The 23,808-nt window shown below is 48.9% G+C and overlaps 1 protein-coding gene across 2 annotated transcripts in view; it reads left to right on the top strand.

Annotated features, from left to right (window-relative positions):
* Positions 1–23,808, top strand: part of LOC138662723 (nuclear pore glycoprotein p62-like) — a 68,780-nt gene that overhangs the window by 25,261 nt on the left and 19,711 nt on the right. For both annotated transcript variants that reach the window (XM_069748614.1, XM_069748613.1), the window contains 3 exons: positions 4,720–5,029; positions 6,624–6,874; positions 7,621–7,740. In XM_069748614.1, the coding sequence (XP_069604715.1) occupies positions 4,728–5,029; positions 6,624–6,874; positions 7,621–7,740 (673 nt within the window). In that variant the 5' untranslated portion in view covers positions 4,720–4,727. The remainder of the gene's footprint in view (positions 1–4,719; positions 5,030–6,623; positions 6,875–7,620; positions 7,741–23,808) is intronic.

Here is a 23,808-nt window from a genome sequence, read left to right as displayed (position 1 = left end):
TGTCATGCCGCGCTCCCGGGTGTCATGCCGCGCTCCCGGGTGTCATGCCGCGCTCCCGGGTGTCATGCCGCGCTCCCGGGTGTCATGCCGCGCTCCCGGGTGTCATGCCGCGCTCCCGGGTGTCATGCCGCGCTCCCGGGTGTCATGCCGCGCTCCCGGGTGTCATGCCGCGCTCCCGGGTGTCATGCCGCGCTCCCGGGTGTCATGCCGCGCTCCCGGGTGTCATGCCGCGCTCCCGGGTGTCATGCCGCGCTCCCGGGTGTCATGCCGCGCTCCCGGGTGTCATGCCGCGCTCCCGGGTGTCATGCCGCGCTCCCGGGTGTCATGCCGCGCTCCCGGGTGTCATGCCGCGCTCCCGGGTGTCATGCCGCGCTCCCGGGTGTCATGCCGCGCTCCCGGGTGTCATGCCGCGCTCCCGGGTGTCATGCCGCGCTCCCGGGTGTCATGCCGCGCTCCCGGGTGTCATGCCGCGCTCCCGGGTGTCATGCCGCGCTCCCGGGTGTCATGCCGCGCTCCCGGGTGTCATGCCGCGCTCCCGGGTGTCATGCCGCGCTCCCGGGTGTCATGCCGCGCTCCCGGGTGTCATGCCGCGCTCCCGGGTGTCATGCCGCGCTCCCGGGTGTCATGCCGCGCTCCCGGGTGTCATGCCGCGCTCCCGGGTGTCATGCCGCGCTCCCGGGTGTCATGCCGCGCTCCCGGGTGTCATGCCGCGCTCCCGGGTGTCATGCCGCGCTCCCGGGTGTCATGCCGCGCTCCCGGGTGTCATGCCGCGCTCCCGGGTGTCATGCCGCGCTCCCGGGTGTCATGCCGCGCTCCCGGGTGTCATGCCGCGCTCCCGGGTGTCATGCCGCGCTCCCGGGTGTCATGCCGCGCTCCCGGGTGTCATGCCGCGCTCCCGGGTGTCATGCCGCGCTCCCGGGTGTCATGCCGCGCTCCCGGGTGTCATGCCGCGCTCCCGGGTGTCATGCCGCGCTCCCGGGTGTCATGCCGCGCTCCCGGGTGTCATGCCGGGCCCCCGGGTGTCATGCCGCGCTCCCGGGTGTCATGCCGCGCTCCCGGGTGTCATGCCGGGCCCCCGGGTGTCATGCCGCGCTCCCGGGTGTCATGCCGGGCCCCCGGGTGTCATGCCGGGCCCCCGGGTGTCATGCCGGGCCCCCGGGTGTCATGCCGGGCCCCCGGGTGTCATGCCGGGCTCCCGGGTGTCATGCCGGGCTCCCGGGTGTCATGCCGGGCTCCCGGGTGTCATGCCGGGCTCCCGGGTGTCATGCCGCGCTCCCGGGTGTCATGCCGCGCTCCCGGGTGTCATGCCGCGCTCCCGGGTGTCATGCCGCGCTCCCGGGTGTCATGCCGCGCTCCCGGGTGTCATGCCGCGCTCCCGGGTGTCATGCCGCGCTCCCGGGTGTCATGCCGCGCTCCCGGGTGTCATGCCGCGCTCCCGGGTGTCATGCCGCGCTCCCGGGTGTCATGCCGGGCCCCCGGGTGTCATGCCGCGCTCCCGGGTGTCATGCCGCGCTCCCGGGTGTCATGCCGCGCTCCCGGGTGTCATGCCGCGCTCCCGGGTGTCATGCCGCGCTCCCGGGTGTCATGCCGCGCTCCCGGGTGTCATGCCGCGCTCCCGGGTGTCATGCCGCGCTCCCGGGTGTCATGCCGCGCTCCCGGGTGTCATGCCGCGCTCCCGGGTGCCATGCCGCGCTTTATAGACCCGTGTACGCCGGGCGCTGAGTTGTTTTACTGATACGTTTTATGCAGGTTCTAGCACAAAATGGCACCAGATAGGGATAATGGCGACGTGTGCACTGATCTGGTGCTTTGGACAATTTTTTTTTTTTCATAAAATGGTGCTGGCAGCGCGTCCTGTGATATCTGGCGCCTCACTGTCTGCTGATTTGCATACTCCGTGTCTTCAGTAACATGGCACTGCAGTGTGGTATGTTCCCGCTGACCTCGACCCCACACTGCTCAGGCATTGCCCGGGCACAAGGACGCGTCCACCCTTATATATAACATATATAGCCAGTGAGCAGCCTGTTCCTTCTACAGAGCTTTCCTGTGGACTCTCAGCTGTGGGGAAGACTGTTATTCCTTAAGAAGGCGTCTACTACTGGACTCTTCACATCACAATGAATGTGACCCTTTTAATTTGGGCATGAAATAAAAGTCCATCTCCGTATCCTGGGGCTCCCACGGTCTGACTCTGTGTACAACCTGGGGTCTGCACAGAAACAGCAGCGGGGGTGCACTGACTCCTGCTTGACTGACGGCCTCTATACTGTGTGACTTCAGGAAAAGGAGCCATCAGTCAAGCAGGAGGTGGGGGTGCTTGGCGAGGAATAGAGCCGGAGTGACAGAGGCTTCAGATCTACCATATCCATTTACATATCAATTCAATGACAGGTTTCTCAGCTGAGAGTGGACCTGCCGTGTAAAGGTACCTTCACACATAACGATATCGTTAACGATATCGTTGCTTTTTGTGACGTAGCAACGATATCGTTAAGGAAATCGTTATGTGTGACAGCGACCAACGATCAGGCCCCTGCTGGGAGATCGTTGGTCGCTGAACAAAGTCCAGAACTTTATTTCGTCGCTGGATCGGCGTGTGTGACACCGATCCAGCGATGTCTTCACTGGTAACCAGGGTAAACATCATGTAACTAAGCGCAGGGCCGCGCTTAGTAACCCGATGTTTACCCTGGTTACCAGCGTAAAAGTAAAAAAAAACAAACACTACATACTTACCTACCGCTGTCTGTCCCCGGCGCTGTGCTCTGCACTCCTCCTGTACTGGCTGTGAGCGTCGGTCAGCCGGAAAGCAGAGCGGTGACGTCACCGCTCTGCTTTCCGGCCGCTGTGCTCACAGACAGTACAGGAGGAGTGCAGAGAAGCAGAGCGCCGGGGACAGACAGCGGTAGGTAAGTATGTAGTGTTTGTTTTTTTTTACTTTTACGCTGGTAACCAGGGTAAACATCGGGTTACTAAGCACGGTTACTAAGCACGGCCCTGCGCTTAGTAACCCGATGTTTACCCTGGTTACCCGGGGACTTCGGGATCGTTGGTCGCTGGAGAGCTGTCTGTGTGACAGCTCTCCAGCGACCAAACAGCGACGCTGCAGCGATCCGGATCGTTGTCGGTATCGCTGCAGCGTCGCTTAGGCCCCTTCACATTAAGCGACGCTGCAGCGATACCGACAACGATCCGGATCGCTGCAGCGTCGCTGTTTGGTCGCTGGAGAGCTGTCACACACAGCTCTCCAGCGACCAACGATCCCGAAGTCCCCGGGTAACCAGAGTAAACATCGGGTTACTAAGCGCAGGGCCACGCTTAGTAACCCGATGTTTACCCTGGTCACCAGCGTAAAAGTAAAAAAAAACAAACACTACATACTTACCTACCGCTGTCTGTCCCCGGCGCTCTGCTTCTCTGCACTCCTCCTGTACTGTCTGTGAGCACAGCGGCCGGAAAGCAGAGCGGTGAGGTCACCGCTCTGCTTTCCGGCTGACCGACGCTCACAGCCAGTACAGGAGGAGTGCAGAGAAGCAGAGCGCCGGGGACAGACAGCGGTAGGTAAGTATGTAGTGTTTGTTTTTTTTTACTTTTACGCTGGTAACCAGGGTAAACATCGGGTTACTAAGCGCGGCCCTGCGCTTAGTTACCCGATGTTTACCCTGGTTACCAGTGAAGACATCGCTGGATTGGTGTCACACACGCCGATCCAGCGACGAAATAAAGTTCTGGACTTTGTTCAGCGACCAACGATCTCCCAGCAGGGGCCTGATCGTTGGACGCTGTCACACATAACGATTTCCTTAGCGATATCATTGCTACGTCACAAAAAGCAACGATATCGTTAACGATATCGTTATGTGTGAAGGTACCTTTTATTAATGTGAAGGGGCCTTAAAGGTTTTGCTGCACTTGTCTTTGAAAGAGTCAGGCCGGAGTCACACTACAGCAAGATACGGCCGAGTCTCGCAGGTTAAAACCAAGCTCTGGCACCGGCACTCCGGAGCGTGGAGCTCCATGTACTGCTATCCGGCCGCACGCTCCGCTCTGGAGTGCCGGTGCCAGAGCTTGGTTTTAACCTGCGAGACTCGGCCGTATCTCGCTGTGTGTGATCTCGGCCTTACCTGCACATATAAATAGTTAGGGGGGATACAGTCCCCCCTTTAATGCCAAATTAGGCCTGGTCATTATAGTGTCAGAGTGAAGCTGATCCAACGAGCCGCAGTGACAGCACTGAACATATCCTCACTTTTGCCATGTTGGCGCGTCTTCCACATAGGGTGCAGGGGCACAAGCCTCTGTTCTCGGGGGGATTGCTGCCGCTCCACTGTAGGGTGCAGGGGCACAACCCTCTGTTCTCGGGGGCGGGGCATTGCTGCCGCCCCTGTGTATAGGGTGCAGGGGCGCAAGCCTCTGTTCTCGGGGGGATTGCTGCCTCTCCTGTCTGTAGGGTGCAGGGGCACAACCCTCTGTTCTCGGGGGGGATTGCTGCCACTCCTGTCTATAGGGTGCAGGGGCACAAGCCTCTGTTCTCGGGGGGGGGGGGGGGGGGGATTGCTGCCGCTCCCGTCTATAGGGTGCAGGGGCACAAGCCTCTGTTCTCGGGGGGATTGCTGCCTCTCATGTCTCCGGAATATATTTTCATCTTGTAAATTGCTTTTTTAGATGCAGTAATGAGAATAATCTGCTGTAACTTTTCTGTCTTTTCCTCGTCAGGATAAAAAATGAGCGGCTTTAACTTTGGGACAAGTTCATCTGGCGGCTTCACATTTGGCACTCCGAAAACGACGGCGTCGTCAGTAGGTGGCGGCTTTTCATTTGGCGGAGCTGCGGCACCAACTGCGCCATCTACAGGCTTTTCTTTCGGCACAGCAACACAAACTCCAGCTTCTACGGTAGCGCCAACAAATCAGGCCGGCGCTCCCTTTTCTTTCTCCACACCGGCTCCTTCAGCTGCGCCAACCGCCGGATTCTCTTTTGGTGCCCAGACGCCATCGACTACACCTGCAGGAGGTCTGACCATAGGGTAAGAGACCTTCCTCCATACTGTCATGTCACTTACATCAGAGTGCAGACCTTCATCACTCGTACAATCTACAGCAATGTTATAGGATAACCTGTGGATTATACACATCTCCTTTGAACTGGCATATCCTTATGGCAGATGTGGGGTCTCCAGTAGGCCCCCAGCTGCCATAATAACACTGTAGGCATCCCCTTCCCTGTATACGACCATGTAAATGCCTCCATACACACCAATGGCATCAGTCGGTGCAGCAACCTTTATAGGAGGCAGCATAAGCTCCAGCAGTGCTCACCTGGGCTGTCAGGAGAGAGAGTGTTTCGCAGCTTGCTCCTTCAGGTGCTGCACAGCCTGGTATTGCCTCTTTTTAGTTGACGTGATAATGAGTCTAAAGGGAATTTGTCAGCACGTGTTTACACATGGAGAGGAGCTAGTACCCCCATAAAAATCATCCCGGCCAGAGACTACAGAGAGGCCTGATTAGTCCTGTGCCACTCATGAGCAGCTTCTCCCCACACCACTCTTGTTGAGTTACTTATTTACTGGCTCAGTGGTTGGCGCTGTCCTGTGGCTCAGTGGTTGGCGCTGTTACTTTGCAGCATTGAGGTACTGGGTTAAAATGCCACCAAAGACAACACCTGCGAGGAGTTTGTATGTTCTCCCCGTGTTTGCGTGGGTTTCCGCTGGGTTCTCCAGTTTCCTCCCACTCTACAAAGCCTGATAGGGGATCTAGATTGTGAGCCCCAATGGGGACAGTGATGATGTATGTAAAGTGCTGTGGAATTAATGGCGTTATATCTTGAGATTTTTTTTTTATACTCAAGTAGACATATCAGAATTAATGACATATTCCCTTTAACCCCATGCACTGAAGAGACTTCTCATATATTTTTTTTTTATTAAGAAAGTGAGCCAAAAATGATCCATCTTAGTCACTCGTAATCAGACACACACCGTCCTTTGCAGAATGCCGAGTGAAAATGATGGTGTCGCTGTCAGAGGTAACATCGCCCTGCTGTGACTCAGATAAGTGATGTGCAAAATAGCCCATAATGCCTCCACTTCCTCCAAACTGATAAGCTTGTTGGAGATCAAGGAGGCCAGTTGTGACCTGACCTCAATTGTTCAATCCTTGCCAAAAAAGACCTACCGAGAGAAACTAGATAGGTACATGTGCCGAAAGCAAAATGTCCCTGCCGGCTGTAGTGTAGAAGTGTAGGGCTGGCGTAACGTTGTCAAATTGGGCTAGAGAAAAACAGACAGGCACAGTTAGATGTCTACATTTTATTTGTTTTACTTTAAAATTCAATTCCCTTCCCAAAAATGACATAAGCAATGCTGTGTGTGTACACGACCAAAAAGCAGCACCCGCAACAGGGTATTAGATGTAAAACGGGCAAAAATCGCTTGCGACTTGCACACTTTTTTATTTTATTTTAAGTGATAAACCATATAGCGGTGCTGTGAAGTTGAGATGTGTTAGACGCGTGTTCTCACTATAAATGCTTTTCTGGGCTACTTTGCCTGTGACACCGTTCTTACTACGACGGATGATACAATTTTGCTTGTTAATAAACCGCTTGTCCTTTTATTTCAGGAACCCTGCACCTAAGCTGGGTCTGGGAGGAGCGGCGCAGGTGGTCGCGGGAGTAGCCGGAGCGCCTGCCAGCGGGACTGCTCAGACGTCTGGTTTCTCTTTTGGGACTGCAATTCCTCAACCCGTCCCAGCGGCTCCCAGTACCGGCGGTGGCTTCAGTTTCACTGGTGCGGTGACGACAGCTGGACCCCCTGTTACAGCCACAGTGCCGGCTCCTCCCCTGGCAGCCAGCAATGCAGTGCAGACCCCAGGTACGGCTCTTAATGGGGGCTTACTTTGTTACTGTTACCCCAAACATAGTAACATAGTAACATAGTTAGTAAGGCCGAAAAAAGACATTTGTCCATCCAGTTCAGCCTATATTCCATCATAATAAATCCCCAGATCTGCGTCCTTCTACAGAACCTAATTGTATGATACAATATTGTTCTGCTCCAGGAAGACATCCAGGCCTCTCTTGAACCCCTCGACTGAGTTCGCCATCACCACCTCCTCAGGCAAGCAATTCCAGATTCTCACTGCCCTAACAGTAAAGAATCCTCTTCTATGTTGGTGGAAAAACCTTCTCTCCTCCAGACGCAAAGAATGCCCCCTTGTGCCCGTCACCTTCCTTGGTATAAACAGATCCTCAGCGAGATATTTGTATTGTCCCCTTATATACTTATACATGGTTATTAGATCGCCCCTCAGTCCAAGTGTTGTCCAATAACTGGGAGTCATCGGGACAAAATCCCGCTGGGTGTAATGTGCTGCCGACCCTTTTTGGGCGGTTTTATATTGAGCTCCATCAAAGTGCTGAGCAATAAAACCATCCCAGGAACTTTCCCCCCTGATCAGAAGCGATGGTGAATGCAGGTGTCGGGACGGCTCACGAGCCTTTGGCTTTTGTAGAAGAGGACTGATGTTGTCGCCTTTTTCCATACACTGTATGTCGGTAGCAGATAGTTTCTCCCCCGTTCTGCGTCACGGCTTTCTCGCTCTCTCTCCTGTCGTTTAGCTTTCTGTATGGGAACGTCTGTGGCGTCCAACATCTCCACTTCTGCTACTGCCCCAACGCAGACTGCTCCGGTCCAGCCGATTCCAAACCTGTTTGTAAAGCCGTCCGAACCCCCACAAGGTGAGTTATGGTATTAATATGGAGCCCACCTGGACGTGCGGAGGACACCGTGTACTTGCGGAGAAGAAAACCTTTTATTGCTTTTGCAAAAACTTCAAAGAAAATGTCAACTCCGCAGTGTGAACACCCCCGCAAGGCTGCAGCAAGCCTTCCGTGTCTGGTTTTATGGCCGTGTGAAGCCGTCTTTATTCTCATGTCACATCCGTTTTGCTTTTGTGTTGCATCCATTATTTATTTTTTCCCCATTAACACTTAATATATCAGATAATTATTTACTGACATCCCCTGCACGTGTGCAGCACAAGTCAGTAGCGGGTGCATGGGCTCATGGGGTGATCTCGGCCCATACCCGGCAGGTAATGGCTGTGTTACATCCAGGACCTGCCTCTAAAAGCCACTGGTGGAGCTGACTGTCAAACTGTGAGGCATTAACAGCACACCGTCATCATTCCATGCAACCATCGGCACTCCCCTGACAGGACCACAGGTCGCCGATGGGTTGCTATGAGAGCCGGGGGGGGGGGGGTCTCCTTAAGACCTCCATGCTTCTCATTGTGGAGCTTCCTTGAATCCAAAGCTGTGGCCTGTGGTTTTTACTGTCTGCAGTAATAGTGATATCGCATCAGATGATCGCCTTCACGGGGCCTAATAAATACTGTAAAAACGGAAAAAAAGTTATAAGTTCAAATCGCCTCCATTTCCCCATGCTAAAAATAAAGACAATAAAATAAAATGATGCACACGTGGCGTCGGCGTGTCTATCAAAATATAAAAATAACTCAACCAGTAAACAAAAGAAAATTACAATTACACACCGCAAAATTGCAGGTTTTTTTGGTCGATGTAATACCATGAAAATGCTGTAAGAAGCGATCAAAATGTCACATCTATCCCAACATAGTATCTATAAAAATGTCATCTCGCCCCGCAAAAAAATAAGCTGTCACTCTGCTCTATCGACCAAAAAGTACAAGCAGGGAGTCTCAGAAAATGGCAACAATCTAAAAAAAGAGGTTTTTTTTTTGTTTGTTTTTAAATTTTGATTACCGTATATACTCAAGTATAAGCTGACCCGAGTATAAGCCGACCCCCCCCCCTTCCCTAATTTTGCCACAAAAAACTGGGAAAACTTAATGACTCGAGTATAAGCCTAGGGTGGAAAATGCAGCAGCTACCAGTGAATTTCAAAAGTAAAAATAGATACCAATAAAAGTAAAATTAATTGAGACATCAGTAGGTTAAGTGTTTTTGAATATCTATATTGAATCAGAAGCCCCATATAATGCTCCATACAGTTTATGATGGGCCCATAAGATGTTCCATACAAAATACGCCCCATATAATCCTGCATAAATGTGGATTATGGCCCCATAAGATGCTCCATACAGATATTTGCCCTATATAATGCTGCACATGGCCCCATACAGATATTTGGCCCATATAATAATAATAATAATAATAATAATAATAATAATAATAATAATAATAATAATAATAATAATAATAATAATTTTATTTATATAGCGCCAACATATTCCGCAGCGCTTTACAAATTATAGAGGGGACTTGTACAGACAATAGACATTACAGCATAACAGAAATCACAGTTCAGAATAGATACCATGAGGAATGAGGCCCTGCTCGCAAGCTTACGAACTATGAGGAAAAGGGGAGACACGAGAGGTGGATGGTAACAATTGCTTTAGTTATTCGGACCGGCCATAGTGTAAGGCCCAGGTGTTCATGTAAAGCTGCATGAACCAGTTATCAGCCTAAGTATGTAACAGTACAGACACAGAGGGCTATTAACTAGGGTTGAGCGAAACGGGTCGAACATTTTCAAAAGTCGCCGACTTTTGGCTAAGTCGGGGTTTCATGAAACCCGATCCGACCCCTGTGCGGGGTCGGCCATGCGGTACGCGACTTTCGCGCCAAAGTCGCGTTTCAATGACGCGAAAAGCGCCATTTCTCAGCCAATGAAGGTAAACGCAGAGTGTGGGCAGCGTGATGACATAGGTCCTGGTCCCCACCATCTTAGAGAAGGGCATTGCAGTGATTGGCTTGCTGTCTGCAACGTCACAGGGGCTATAAAGAGGCGTTCCCGCCGACCGCCATCTTACTGCTGCTGATCTGAGCTTAGGGAGAGGTTGCTGCCGCTTTGTCAGAAGCAGGGATAGCGTTAGGCAGGGTCCATTAACCACAAAACCGCTTGTGCTGCAGCGATTTGCACTGTCCAACACCACCCTCGGTGTGCAGGGACAGTGGAAGTTTTTTTTTTTTTTTTTTCCCCCTCAGCGCTGTAGCTCATTGGGCTGCCCTAGAAGGCTCCCTGATAGCTGCATTGCTGTGTGTACGCCGCTGTGCAAACCAACTGCTTTTTTCAAAGCACAAATCCTCTTGTTCCTTCCTTTCTGCACAGCTATCTTTTTTGTTTGTCCACACTTTTTATTTCATTTGTGCATCAGTCCACTCCTTATTGCTGCCTGCCATACCTGGCTGAGATTACTGCAGGCAGGGAGATAGTAGCTGCCTGCCATACCTGGCTGAGATTACTGCAGGCAGGGAGATAGTAATTGTAGGACATTCCCTGTTTTTTTTTTTTTTTTTTTTTTGGTGGGAGATTAAGATTGGCAATTTGGCATTTCTGCTAGAGTGCCATCCCTGTGTGTGCCATCTCTCTCACATAGTGGGCCATAGAAAGCCTTTTCATTTTTCTGTATTTTTTTTTGTGGGGTGTATAAATTCTCCCTGATAAAAATACAGTGGGAGATTAATATTGGCCTTTGGGCTTGTGTGCCAGTCCTGAGTGTGCCATCTCTCTCACAAATAGTGGGCCATAGAAAGCCTATTTATTTTTTTTTTTGGTTTTATAAATTCTCCCTGAAAAAAAGGGAGATTAATATTGGCCTCTGGGCTTGTGTGCCAGTCCTGAGCGTGCCATCTGTGCCAGCCCTGAGCGTGCCATCTCTCTCACAAATAGTGGGCCATAGAAAGCCTATTTAATTTTTTTTTTTGTTTTATAAATTTTCCCTGAAAAAAGGGAGATTAATATTGGCCTCTGGGCTTGTGTGCCAGTTGTGAGCGTGCCATCTGTGCCAGTCCTGAGCGTGCCATCTCTCTCACAAATAGTGGGCCATAGAAAGCCTATTTAAATATTTTTTTGGTTTTATAAATTCTCCCAGAAAAAAAGGGAGATTAATATTGGCCTCTGGGCTTGTGTGCCAGTCCTGAGCGTGCCATCTGTGCCAGCCAGCCCTGAGCGTGCCATCTCTCTCACAAATAGTGGGCCATAGAAAGCCTATTTAATTTTTTTTTTTGTTTTATCAATTTTCCCTGAAAAAAGGGAGATTAATATTGGCCTCTGGGCTTGTGTGCCAGTTGTGAGCGTGCCATCTGTGCCAGTCCTGAGCGTGCCATCTCTCTCACAAATAGTGGGCCATAGAAAGCCTATTTAAATATTTTTTTGGTTTTATAAATTCTCCCAGAAAAAAAGGGAGATTAATATTGGCCTCTGGGCTTGTGTGCCAGTCCTGAGCGTGCCATCTGTGCCAGCCAGCCCTGAGCGTGCCATCTCTCTCACAAATAGTGGGCCATAGAAAGCCTATTTAATTTTTTTTTTTGTTTTATCAATTTTCCCTGAAAAAAGGGAGATTAATATTGGCCTCTGGGCTTGTGTGCCAGTTGTGAGCGTGCCATCTGTGCCAGTCCTGAGCGTGCCATCTCTCTCACAAATAGTGGGCCATAGAAAGCCTATTTAAATATTTTTTTGGTTTTATAAATTCTCCCAGAAAAAAAGGGAGATTAATATTGGCCTCTGGGCTTCTGTGCCAGTCCTGAGCGTGCCATCTGTGCCAGTCCTGAGCGTCCCATCTCTCTCACAAATAGTGGGCCATAGAAAGCCTATTTTATTTTTTTTTTGGGTTTCAGAAATTCTCCCTGGAAAAAAAAAGGGAGATTAATATTGCCCTTTGGGCTTGTGTGCCAGTACTAAGCGTTCCATCTCTCTCTCTCTCTGTCAGTGGGCCATAGAACGCATATTTTTGGTTTTATTTGTTTTCTAAATTCTCCCTGAAAAAATCATTTTATTTTATTTGGTTTCTAAATTCTTCCTGATAAAATCATATTTTTTTTATTATTTTTATTTCTAAAGTCTCCCTGAAAAAAAAAAAAAAAAAACAACCAAAAAAACAGTGGGAGATTAATATTGGCCTTTCTGCTTGTGTGCCAGTCTTGACTCCTGGGTGTGCCATCTCTCTCTCTCTCTCTCTCTCTCTCTCTCTCTCTCCAATTGTGGTCCATAGAAAGCCTATATTTTTTTTCCTTGATTTGGGTTCTAAAATCTACCAGAGAAAATAACTACATCAATCATTGGTAGAAAAATATTGGCCTCTGGGTTTGTGTGCCACTCCTGACTCCTGTGTGCGTCATCTCTCAGTCAGTGGGCCATAGAACGCCTATTTTTGGTTTTATTTGTTTTCTAAATTCTCCCTGAAAAAATCATTTTATTTTATTTGGTTTCTAAATTCTTCCTGATAAAATCATATTTTTTTTATTATTTTTTTTTCTAAAGTCTCCCTGAAAAAAAAACAAAAAAACAGTGGGAGATTAATATTGGCCTTTCTGCTTGTGTGCCAGTCTTGACTCCTGGGTGCGTCATCTCTCAGTCAGTGGGCCATAGAACGCCTATTTTTGGTTTTATTTGTTTTATAAATTCTCCCTGAAAAAATCATTTTATTTTATTTGGTTTCTAAATTCTTCCTGATAAAATCATATTTTTTTTATTATTTTTTTTTTCTAAAGTCTCCCTGAAAAAAAAAAAAAAAAAACAACCAAAAAAAACAGTGGGTGATTAATATTGGCCTTTCTGCTTGTGTGCCAGTCTTGACTCCTGGGTGCGTCATCTCTCAGTCAGTGGGCCATAGAACGCCTATTTTTGGTTTTATTTGTTTTATAAATTCTCCCTGAAAAAATCATTTTATTTTATTTGGTTTCTAAATTCTTCCTGATAAAATCATATTTTTTTTATTATTTTTTTTTCTAAAGTCTCCCTGAAAAAAAAAAAAAAAAAACAACCAAAAAAAACAGTGGGAGATTAATATTGGCCTTTCTGCTTGTGTGCCAGTCTTGACTCCTGGGTGCGTCATCTCTCAGTCAGTGGGCCATAGAACGCCTATTTTTGGTTTTATTTGTTTTATAAATTCTCCCTGAAAAAATCATTTTATTTTATTTGGTTTCTAAATTCTTCCTGATAAAATCATATTTTTTTTATTATTTTTTTTTCTAAAGTCTCCCTGAAAAAAAAAAAAAAAAAACAACCAAAAAAAACAGTGGGAGATTAATATTGGCCTTTCTGCTTGTGTGCCAGTCTTGACTCCTGGGTGTGCCATCTCTCTCTCTCTCTCTCTCTCTCTCTCTCTCTCTCTCTCTCTCTCTCTCTCTCTCTCCAATTGTGGTCCATAGAAAGCCTATATTTTTTTTCCTTGATTTGGGTTCTAAAATCTACCAGAGAAAATAACTACATCAATCATTGGTAGAAAAATATTGGCCTCTGGGTTTGTGTGCCACTCCTGACTCCTGTGTGCGTCATCTCTCAGTCAGTGGGCCATAGAACGCCTATTTTTGTTTTTATTTGTTTTATTAATTCTCCCTGAAAAAATCATTTTATTTTATTTGGTTTCTAAATTCTTCCTGATAAAATCATATTTTTTTTATTATTTTTTTTTCTAAAGTCTCCCTGAAAAAAAAAAAAAAAAAAACAGTGGGAGATTAATATTGGCCTTTCTGCTTGTGTGCCAGTCTTGACTCCTGGGTGTGCCATCTCTCTCTCTCTCTCTCTCCAATTGTGGTCCATAGAAAGCCTACATTTTTTTTCCTTGATTTGGGTTCCAAAATCTACCAGAGAAAATAACTCCATCAATCATTGGTAGAAAAATATTGGCCTCTGGGCTTGTGTGCCACTCCTGATTCCTGTGTGCGTCATCTCTCACTCAGTGGCCCATAGAAAGCATATAGTTTGTTACATTTGTTTTCTAAATTCTCCCTGCAAAAATCTATTTTTTTTTTTTTGGGGGGTTTCTAAAGTGTTCCTGAAAAAAATAAAAATAAAAAAAAAATAATAGTGTGACATTAATATTAACATTTGTGCTTCAGTGACAGTCCTGCGTGTGGGGCATCTCTCTAATTTGCAGCCACCAAAAAAAGAGTGTGTAACATTGGGCCTGATTTTCGCTGTGGTCTCACCAACCTGTAAAGGGGTAGCTAAATCATACTGAAGTTATAGCTCACCGTGTAAGTTGTGTGACTGCAACAAATAACGTTAGTTTGGTTACGTTTTTAAAACAATGAGGAAGTCTAGTGGAAGAGGTCGTGGCCGGGGGCGTTCATTGTCAGCTGGTAATGAGGGTAGTGGTAGTGGTGGAGCATCAGGTGGTCGTGGGGGAAAAAATATTGCACCTAAGTCTGGAGCTGTGGAGCCAGGTTCGTCGTCCGGCTACACAAGGCCTCGAACGCTCCCTTTTCTGGGATTAGGAAAACCGCTTTTAAAGCCGGAGCAGCAAGAGCAAGTTTTGGCTTATCTTGCTGACTCAGCCTCTAGCTCTTTTGCCTCATCTCGTGAAACTGGTAAAAGTAAAAGCAGCGCGTCGTTAGTGGATGTTCACGGTCAGGGACAAGTCACTTCCTTGTCCTCTTCAGCAAAAACAACAACAGAGAAGAATGCAGCAGGCGACACAACGGGTTACTCCATGGAGCTCTTTACACATACCGTCCCTGGCTTAGAAAGTGAAGCAGTTAACAGTCCATGCCCATTACAAATTGAATCTGACATGGAGTGCACTGACGCACAGCCACAGCCAGACTACTATGCTGGTCCTTTGACTCAGACCACAACATTGCCCTCGCAGGGTGCTGATCAAGAATCAGACCCTGATGAGACTATGTTGCCCCATCACGAACGCTATACCACCGAACGACACGGTGACACAGACGAAGTTGCGCAGGAGGTACAAGAAGAGTTATTAGATGACCCAGTTCTTGACCCCGATTGGCAGCCATTGGGGGAACAGGGTGCAGGCGGCAGCAGTTCTGAAGCAGAGGAGGAGGAGGGGCCGCAGCAGGCATCAACATCGCCACAGGTTCCATCTGCCGGGCCCGTATCTTGCCCAAAACGCGTGGCAAAGCCAAAACCTGGTGGAGGACAGCGTGGCCATCCGGTTAAAGCTCAGTCTGCAATGCCTGAAAAGGTATCCGATGCTAGAAAGAGTGCAGTCTGGCATTTTTTTAAACAACATCCAATTGATCAGCGCAAAGTCATCTGTCAAAAATGTTCTACTTCCTTAAGCAGAGGTCAGAATCTGAAAAGTCTCAATACTAGTTGCATGCATAGACATTTAACCACCATGCATTTGAAAGCTTGGACTAACTACCAAACGTCCCTTAAGGTTGTTGCACCCTCGGCCAATGAAGCTAGTCATCAACGCAACATCCCTTCCGGCAGTGTAGGACCACCATTTAGCGCACCACCTGCTGTATCTGTGCAGGTATCTTTGCCAGGCCAAAGCAGTCAGGGTCAGGGAATCACCAGTTTCGTAGTAGGAAACACTGCATCTAGGGCACCGGCGGCAACAATACCATCTCCCACCGTCTCTCAGTCTGCCATGTCCACCGGCACCCCCGCTAGTTCCACGATCTCCAGCTCTCCAGTCCAGCTCACCCTACATGAGACTATGGTTAGAAAAAGGAAATACTTAGCCTCGCATCCGCGTACACAGGGTTTGAACGCCCACATAGCTAGACTAATCTCGTTAGAGATGATGCCCTACCGGTTAGTTGAAAGCGAAGCTTTCAAAGACCTGATGGACTACGCTGTACCACGCTACGAGCTACCCAGTCGACACTTTTTTTCCAGAAAAGCCATCCCAGCCCTCCACCAGCATGTTAAAGAGCGCATCGTCCATGCACTCAGGCAATCTGTGAGCACAAAGGTGCACCTGACAACAGATGCATGGACCAGTAGGCATGGCCAGGGACGTTACGTGTCCATCACGGCACACTGGGTAAATGTGGTGGATTCAGGGTCCACAGGGGACAGCAAGTTTGGGACAGTTCTGCCTAGCCCACGGTCTAGTAAACAGTTGTCTGTAGCCGTTCGCACCCCCTCCTCCTCCTCCTCCTCCTCCTGCAGAAGCAAGAGCTCGTCCACAGACCGCAGTCGCACAAACACTCCATCCGCACCTGCCACTGTTGCACACCAGGTCTCCCATTATGGGGCAGCTACTGGCATACGTCAGCAGGCTGTATTGGCTATGAAGTGTTTGGGCGACAATAGACACACCGCGGAAGTTCTGTCCGAGTTCTTGCAGCAAGAAACGCAGTCGTGGCTGGGCACTGTAGATCTTGAGGCAGGCAAGGTAGTGAGTGATAACGGAAGGAATTTCATGGCTGCCATCTCCCTTTCCCAACTGAAACACATTCCTTGCCTGGCTCACACCTTAAACCTGGTGGTGCAGTGCTTCCTGAAAAGTTATCCGGGGTTATCCGACCTGCTCCTCAAAGTGCGTGGACTTTGCGCACATATCCGCCGTTCGCCTGTACACTCCAGCCGTATGCAGACCTATCAGCGTTCTTTGAACCTTCCCCAGCATCGCCTAATCATAGACGTTGCAACAAGGTGGAACTCAACACTGCACATGCTTCAGAGACTGTGCGAACAGAGGCGGGCTGTTATGTTTTTGTGGGAGGATACACATACACGGGCAGGCAGTAGGATGGCAGACATGGAGTTGTCAGGTGTGCAGTGGTCGAAGATTCAAGACATGTGTCAAGTCCTTCAGTGTTTTGAGGAATGCACACGGCTGGTTAGTGCAGACAACGCCATAATAAGCATGAGCATCCCCCTAATGCGTCTGCTGATGCAAAGTTTGACGCACATAAAGGATCAGGCGTCTGCACCAGAGGAAGAGGAAAGCCTTGATGACAGTCAGCGATTGTCTGGTCAGGGCAGTGTACATGACGAGGTACCGGGCGAAGAGGAGGTGGAGGATGAGGAGGATGATGGGGATGAGTATATTTTTAATGAGGAAGCTTTCCCGGGGGCACGGGAAATTGGTGGCGTGGCAAGGCCGGGTTCTGGTTTTTTGAGGGACACAAGTGACGTAGATTTGCCTGCAACTGCCCCTCAACCAAGCACAACCGCAGATTTGACAACGGGAACTTTGGCCCACATGGCGGATTATGCCTTGCGTATCCTCAAAAGGGACACACGCATTACAAAAATGATGAACGATGACGATTACTGGTTGGCCTGCCTCCTTGATCCTCGCTATAAAGGCAAATTGCAAAATATTATGCCACATGAGAACTTGGAACTAATATTAGCAACAAAACAATCAACTCTTGTTGACCGTTTGCTTCTGGCATTCCCTGCACACAGCGCCCGTGATCGTTCTCACACGAGCTCCAGGGGCCAGCAGACCAGAGGTGTTAGAGGGGCAGAAATCAGAAGTGGCGTTGGACAGAGGGGTTTTCTGACCAGGTTGTGGAGTGATTTTTCTATGACCGCAGACAGGACAGGTACTGCAGCATCAATTCAAAGTGACAGGAGACAACATTTGTCCAGTATGGTTACAAACTATTTTTCATCCCTTATCGACGTTCTCCCTCAACCGTCATTCCCATTTGATTACTGGGCATCCAAATTAGACACCTGGCCAGAATTGGCAGAATATGCATTGCAGGAGCTTGCTTGCCCGGCAGCTAGTGTCCTATCAGAAAGAGTATTCAGTGCTGCAGGTTCAATACTAACAGAAAAAAGGACTCGTCTGGCTACCCAAAATGTAGATGATCTAACCTTCATTAAAATGAACCACAACTGGATTTCAAAATCTTTTGCCCCACCCTGCCCGGCTGACACCTAGCTTTCCTATGAAAAGGTCTTGCCTGTGGACTATTCTGAATGACTTTTCCAATCTCGTAATTTTCTTCACCTGATTGTCCAGCATACGACATGTTTCCACCTCACGAAATGGCCAAACTCCCCACACGGGGTCGTGCTATCGCCACTTTGCGCTTGGACCCTTGAGAGTGCTGTTTGTCTGAAGAGGTGGGTGTGGCCGCTTTTGGTCGACGGCACTGCCACTGGGTCCCTCATAGTACAATAAAGTGTCTCTGGCGGTGGTGGTGCGCACCCAACGTCAGACACACCGTTGTAATATGAGGGGCCCTGTGCCTGTACCGCCGGCCACAAGACAGTTCCCCCCCCCCAGCTCAAACAGTGCTCTACCACTAGCAAAATTATCTCTCACAGCTTCACCAATGTGTAGTCTAGCCGCTGACATCCTTCAATGCCTGGCACTGACAATACCATTGTTTTGACATTTTTGTTATGTTAGGCCTTCGAAGCCTGTCTGCGGTCCCTTCTTTCTACAACTACTACACTGACCAGGCCACTGCTGGCCGTGTTACCCTGGAACCAATTTAAAAGTGCCTACAGTCAGCCCAATTTTGTTATGTTAGGCCTTCGAAGACTGTCTGCCGTCACTCCTTCCACTAGACTTCCACTGACCATACACTGCTGCCCATGTACCCCTGGAACCAATTTAAAGTGCCTACAGCCAGCCCAATTTTGTTATGTTAGGCCTTCGAAGCCTGTCTGCGGTCACTCCTTCCACTAGACTTCCACTGACCAGACCACTGCTGCCCGTGTACCCCTGGAACCAATTTAAAAGTGCCTACAGCCAGCCCAAGTTTGTTATGTTAGGCCTTGGAAGCCTGTCTGCGGTCACTCCTTCCACTAGACTTCCACTGACCAGACCACTGCTGCCCGTGTACCCCTGGAACCAATTTAAAAGTGCCTACAGCCAGCCCAAGTTTGTTATGTTAGGCCTTGGAAGCCTGTCTGCGGTCACTCCTTCCACTAGACTTCCACTGACCAGACCACTGCTGCCCGTGTACCCCTGGAACCAATTTAAAAGTGCCTACAGCCAGCCCAAGTTTGTTATGTTAGGCCTTGGAAGCCTGTCTGCGGTCACTCCTTCCACTAGACTTCCACTGACCAGACCACTGCTGCCCGTGTACCCCTGGAACCAATTTAAAAGTGCCTACAGCCAGCCCAAGTTTGTTATGTTAGGCCTTGGAAGCCTGTCTGCGGTCACTCCTTCCACTAGACTTCCACTGACCAGACCACTGCTGCCCGTGTACCCCTGGAACCAATTTAAAAGTGCCTACAGCCAGCCCAAGTTTGTTATGTTAGGCCTTCTAAGCCTGTCTGCGGTCCATTCTTTCAACTACTACTACACTGACCAGGTCACTGCTGCCCGTGTACCCCTGGAACCAATTTAAAATTGCCTACAGCCAGCCCAATTTTTTTATTTTAGGCCTTCGATGCCTGTCTGCGGTCCATTCTTTCAACTACTACTACACTGACCAGGTCACTGCTGTCCGTGTACCCCTGGAACCAATTTAAAATTGCCTACAGCCATGTGTTATTATTTTAGGCCTTCGATGCCTGTCTGCGGTCACTCCTTCCACTAGGCCTCCACTGACCACACCACTGCTGCCCGTGTACCCCTGGAACCAATTTAAAATTGCCTACAGCCAGCCCAATTTTTTTATTTTAGGCCTTCGATGCCTGTCTGCGGTCCATTCTTTCAACTACTACTACACTGACCAGGTCACTGCTGTCCGTGTACCCCTGGAACCAATTTAAAAGTGCCTACAGCCAGCCCAAGTTTGTTATGTTAGGCCTTCTAAGCCTGTCTGCGGTCCATTCTTTCAACTACTACTACACTGACCAGGTCACTGCTGCCCGTGTACCCCTGGAACCAATTTAAAATTGCCTACAGCCAGCCCAATTTTTTTATTTTAGGCCTTCGATGCCTGTCTGCGGTCCATTCTTTCAACTACTACTACACTGACCAGGTCACTGCTGTCCGTGTACCCCTGGAACCAATTTAAAATTGCCTACAGCCATGTGTTATTATTTTAGGCCTTCGATGCCTGTCTGCGGTCACTCCTTCCACTAGGCCTCCACTGACCACACCACTGCTGCCCGTGTACCCCTGGAACCAATTTAAAATTGCCTACAGCCAGCCCAATTTTTTTATTTTAGGCCTTCGATGCCTGTCTGCGGTCCATTCTTTCAACTACTACTACACTGACCAGGTCACTGCTGTCCGTGTACCCCTGGAACCAATTTAAAATTGCCTACAGCCATGTGTTATTATTTTAGGCCTTCGATGCCTGTCTGCGGTCACTCCTTCCACTAGGCCTCCACTGACCACACCACTGCTGTCCGTGTACCCCTGGAACCAATTTAAAATTGCCTACAGCCAGCCCAATTTTTTTATTTTAGGCCTTCGATGCCTGTCTGCGGTCCATTCTTTCAACTACTACTACACTGACCAGGTCACTGCTGTCCGTGTACCCCTGTAACCAATTTAAAATTGCCTACAGCCATGTGTTATTATTTTAGGCATTCGATGCCTGTCTGCGGTCCATTTTTTCAACTACTACTACACTGACCAGGTCACTGCTGCCCGTGTACCCCTGGAACCAATTTAAAATTGCCTACAGCCATGTGTTATTATTTTAGGCCTTCGATGCCTGTCTGCGGTCACTCCTTCCACTAGGCCTCCACTGACCACACCACTGCTGCCCGTGTACCCCTGGAACCAATTTAAAATTGCCTACAGCCAGCCCAATTTTTTTATTTTAGGCCTTCGATGCCTGTCTGCGGTCCATTCTTTCAACTACTACTACACTGACCAGGTCACTGCTGCCCGTGTACCCCTGGAACCAATTTAAAATTGCCTACAGCCATGTGTTATTATTTTAGGCCTTCGATGCCTGTCTGCGGTCACTCCTTCCACTAGACCTCCACTGACCACACCACTGCTGCCCGTGTACCCCTGGAACCAATTTAAAATTGCCTACAGCCATGTGTTATTATTTTAGGCCTTCGATGCCTGTCTGCGGTCCATTCTTTCAACTACTACTACACTGACCAGGGCACTGCTGGCCGTGTACCCCTGGAACCAACATCAGAAAATATAAAAATAAGTATTTTGCTTATAAAAAAGAAAATACTGGTGAGATATCAAATGCAGACATTTTAACATTAAAAACAAACACACAACTCTAATCTGGTACAGTACTAAAAATGGCCACCAGCTACAATTACTTTCTCCTGCAAGTAGTTAACTGAAAGTTTTTTTAAATTGAAAACACACATATGGCATCCACCGAGTGTTGTCCTGTCGCGTCTTCTTTATATTATTGCCGAGAAGATGCAAAATAATGAAAATAATAAAATCATTAATTACCAAAATAATAGAGAAAGTCAACACCACATTGCAAATAAACATTCATTCCAAATAAAGAAGCAGGGCGCGTCCGAGGGTGAGTATATACCTAATAAGAATATAATCACCCTCGGACGCGCAATGCTTATTTCCAACAGCCTTCCTTCCTAAGAATCAGCCCTTCCGTCGTGTAGAGAGACGTTGTGTTACACTCCAAGGTGTTCCCCAGGTTGCCTTTCCTGAGCTTCGATATTCCGGCTCTCGTTTAGTAGTTGTCGGAAACTACGCTGCATTAGGCCTACAAATTGGGTATGGGGTGTAGAGAGAGGGTGTGTTACACTCCAAGGTGTTCCCCAGGTTGCCTTTCCTGAGCTTCGATCTTCATGCTCTCGTTTAGTAGTTGTCGGAAACTACGCTGCATTAGGCCTACAAATTGGGTATGGGGTGTAGAGAGAGGGTTTGTTACACTCCAAGGTGTTCCCCAGGTTGCCTTTCCTGAGCTTCGATCTTCCGGCTCTCGTTTAGTAGTTGTTGGAAACTACGCTGCATTAGGCCTTCAAATTGGGTATGGGGTGTAGCGAGAGGGTGTGTTACACTCCAAGGTGTTCCCCAGGTTGCCTTTCCTGAGCTTCGATCTTCCGGCTCTCGTTTAGTAGTTCTTGGAAACTACACTGCATTAGGCCTTCAAATTGGGTATGGGGTGTAGAGAGAGGGTGTGTTACACTCTAAGGTGTTCCCCAGGTTTCCTTGCCATTGCTTCGGTCTTCCGACTCTCGTTTAGTAGTTGTAGAAAAGTACACTGCATTAGGCCATACAAAATGGGTATGGGGTGGAGAGAGATGGTGTGTTACACTCCAAGGTGTTCCCCAGGTTGCCTTTCCTGAGCTTCTATCTTCAGGCTCTCATTAAATTGTGGTTAAATGGAACAACTGCATTTGGCGTACTAGTTGGTTTGGGGCCTACTATCGGTGTCTGCCACTCCTTGCTGTTCTCCTCCACTGAACAAAGCTGTGCCGCCTGTTTACTACGGTTGCCAATTTTGAACTGCATTTCGACTACTTACTGATTTGGCCCTACTCTCTGTGTCAGCCTCTCATTCCAGTTGTCCTCCACTGCAATGCCCCCTGGTTATTCCTGTGTTACCAATTTTGAACTGCATTTAGCCCACTTTCTTCTTTGGGCCTATATCTGTGTTTCCACTTCATCGTGCCCATTGCCCAGCCAGTGATAGATGAGTCTGCTGGTACATTGACCCATAACGCAACATTCCCCGTGCACGCTACACAACAACATTGTGACCCTGCTGAAAGTCAGGTTGCTCTTCCCGCATACCATACCACCTTACACGGGGACAAAGAGGAAGGTGCAGATGAAAGTGCAGGTTCCTTCATCAGGTGGGGGGAGGAATACTAGTTGGCGACGTCACTGGCACAGGGCCTCTCATAGTACGCAAAAGTGTTGCTGCCGGTGGGAGGCGCCCCCGCCGTGCAAACACACCGCTGTACTTTGAGGGGCCCTGTGCCAGTGCCAATGCCAACGAGTGGGCCCCCCCTGCTTGCTCAGGTTCACAGCACTTGCAAAGTTGAAATACTTACCTCTCCCTGCTCCACTGCCGTGACGTGGTCCAGATTTCCTGGGCCCACTAATTACTTGAACCAGCCCTACCCCCCACAACTTTAGCCAAATGACCCCCAATTTCAAATGCCTTCCAATTATTATAAGGTAAATTACGCTTGACAAGCTTCATTAAGAAGAATGGATGGTTTTGACATTAAAATGGCCACTCTAGGTGTTTTCCTGGCCCCCACTCACTGCCGACTATGCTGCCCCATTGACTTGCATTGGGTTTCGTGTTTCGGTCGATCCCGACTTTACGTCATAATCGGCCGATTTCACTCGACCCGACTTTGGACATAGTCGGGTTTCGCAAAACCCGGCTCGACTCTAAAAAGGTCAAGGTCGCTCAACTCTACTATTAACTGCATAAAGTGAATGAGAACATGATACGAGGAACTTTTTTTTTTTTATGATAGGCCACATAGGGATCATTAGGTTAATGTGTTGAGGCGGTAGGCCAGTCTGAACAAATGAGTTTTTAGGGTACGCTTAAAACTGTGGGGATTGGGGATTAATCGTATAAACCTGGGTAGTGCATTCCAAAGAATCGGCGCAGCACGTGTAAAGTCTTGGAGACGGGAGTGGGAGGTTCTGATTATTGAGGATGCTAACCTGAGGTCATTAGCGGAGCGGAGGCCACGGGTAGGGTGGTAGACTGAGACCAGAGAGGAGATGTAGGGTGGTGCTGAGCCATGGAGTGCTTTGTGGATGAGGGTAGTAGTTTTGTACTGGATTCTGGAGTGGATGGGTAGCCAGTGTAATGACTGGCAAAAGGTAGAGGCATCGGTGTAACGGTTGGTGAGGAATATGATCCTGGCAGCAGCATTCAGGACAGATTGGAGTGGGGAAAGTTTGGTAAGAGGGAGGCCGATTAGTAGAGAGTTACAATAGTCCAGACGAGAATGAATAAGTGAGACAGTAAGAGTTTTTGCAGAGTCGAAAGTAAGAAAAGGGCGAATTCTAGAAATGTTTTTGAGATGCAGGCAAGAAGAGCGAGCCAGTGATCGGATGTGGGGGGTGAATGAAAGGTCAGAATCAGGGATGACCCCAAGGCAGCGGGCATGTTGCTTTGGAGTAATGGTGGAACCGCACACTGAGATGGCAATGTCAGGCAAAGGTAGGTTAGTAGAAGGAGAGAACACGAGGAGTTCAG

Source organism: Ranitomeya imitator, chromosome 2 (assembly GCF_032444005.1).
Source record: "Ranitomeya imitator isolate aRanImi1 chromosome 2, aRanImi1.pri, whole genome shotgun sequence".
Classification (NCBI taxonomy): domain Eukaryota; kingdom Metazoa; phylum Chordata; class Amphibia; order Anura; family Dendrobatidae; genus Ranitomeya; species Ranitomeya imitator.
Note: the sequence above shows the minus strand (reverse complement) of the source record. Positions and strands in the feature narration are given on the sequence as shown.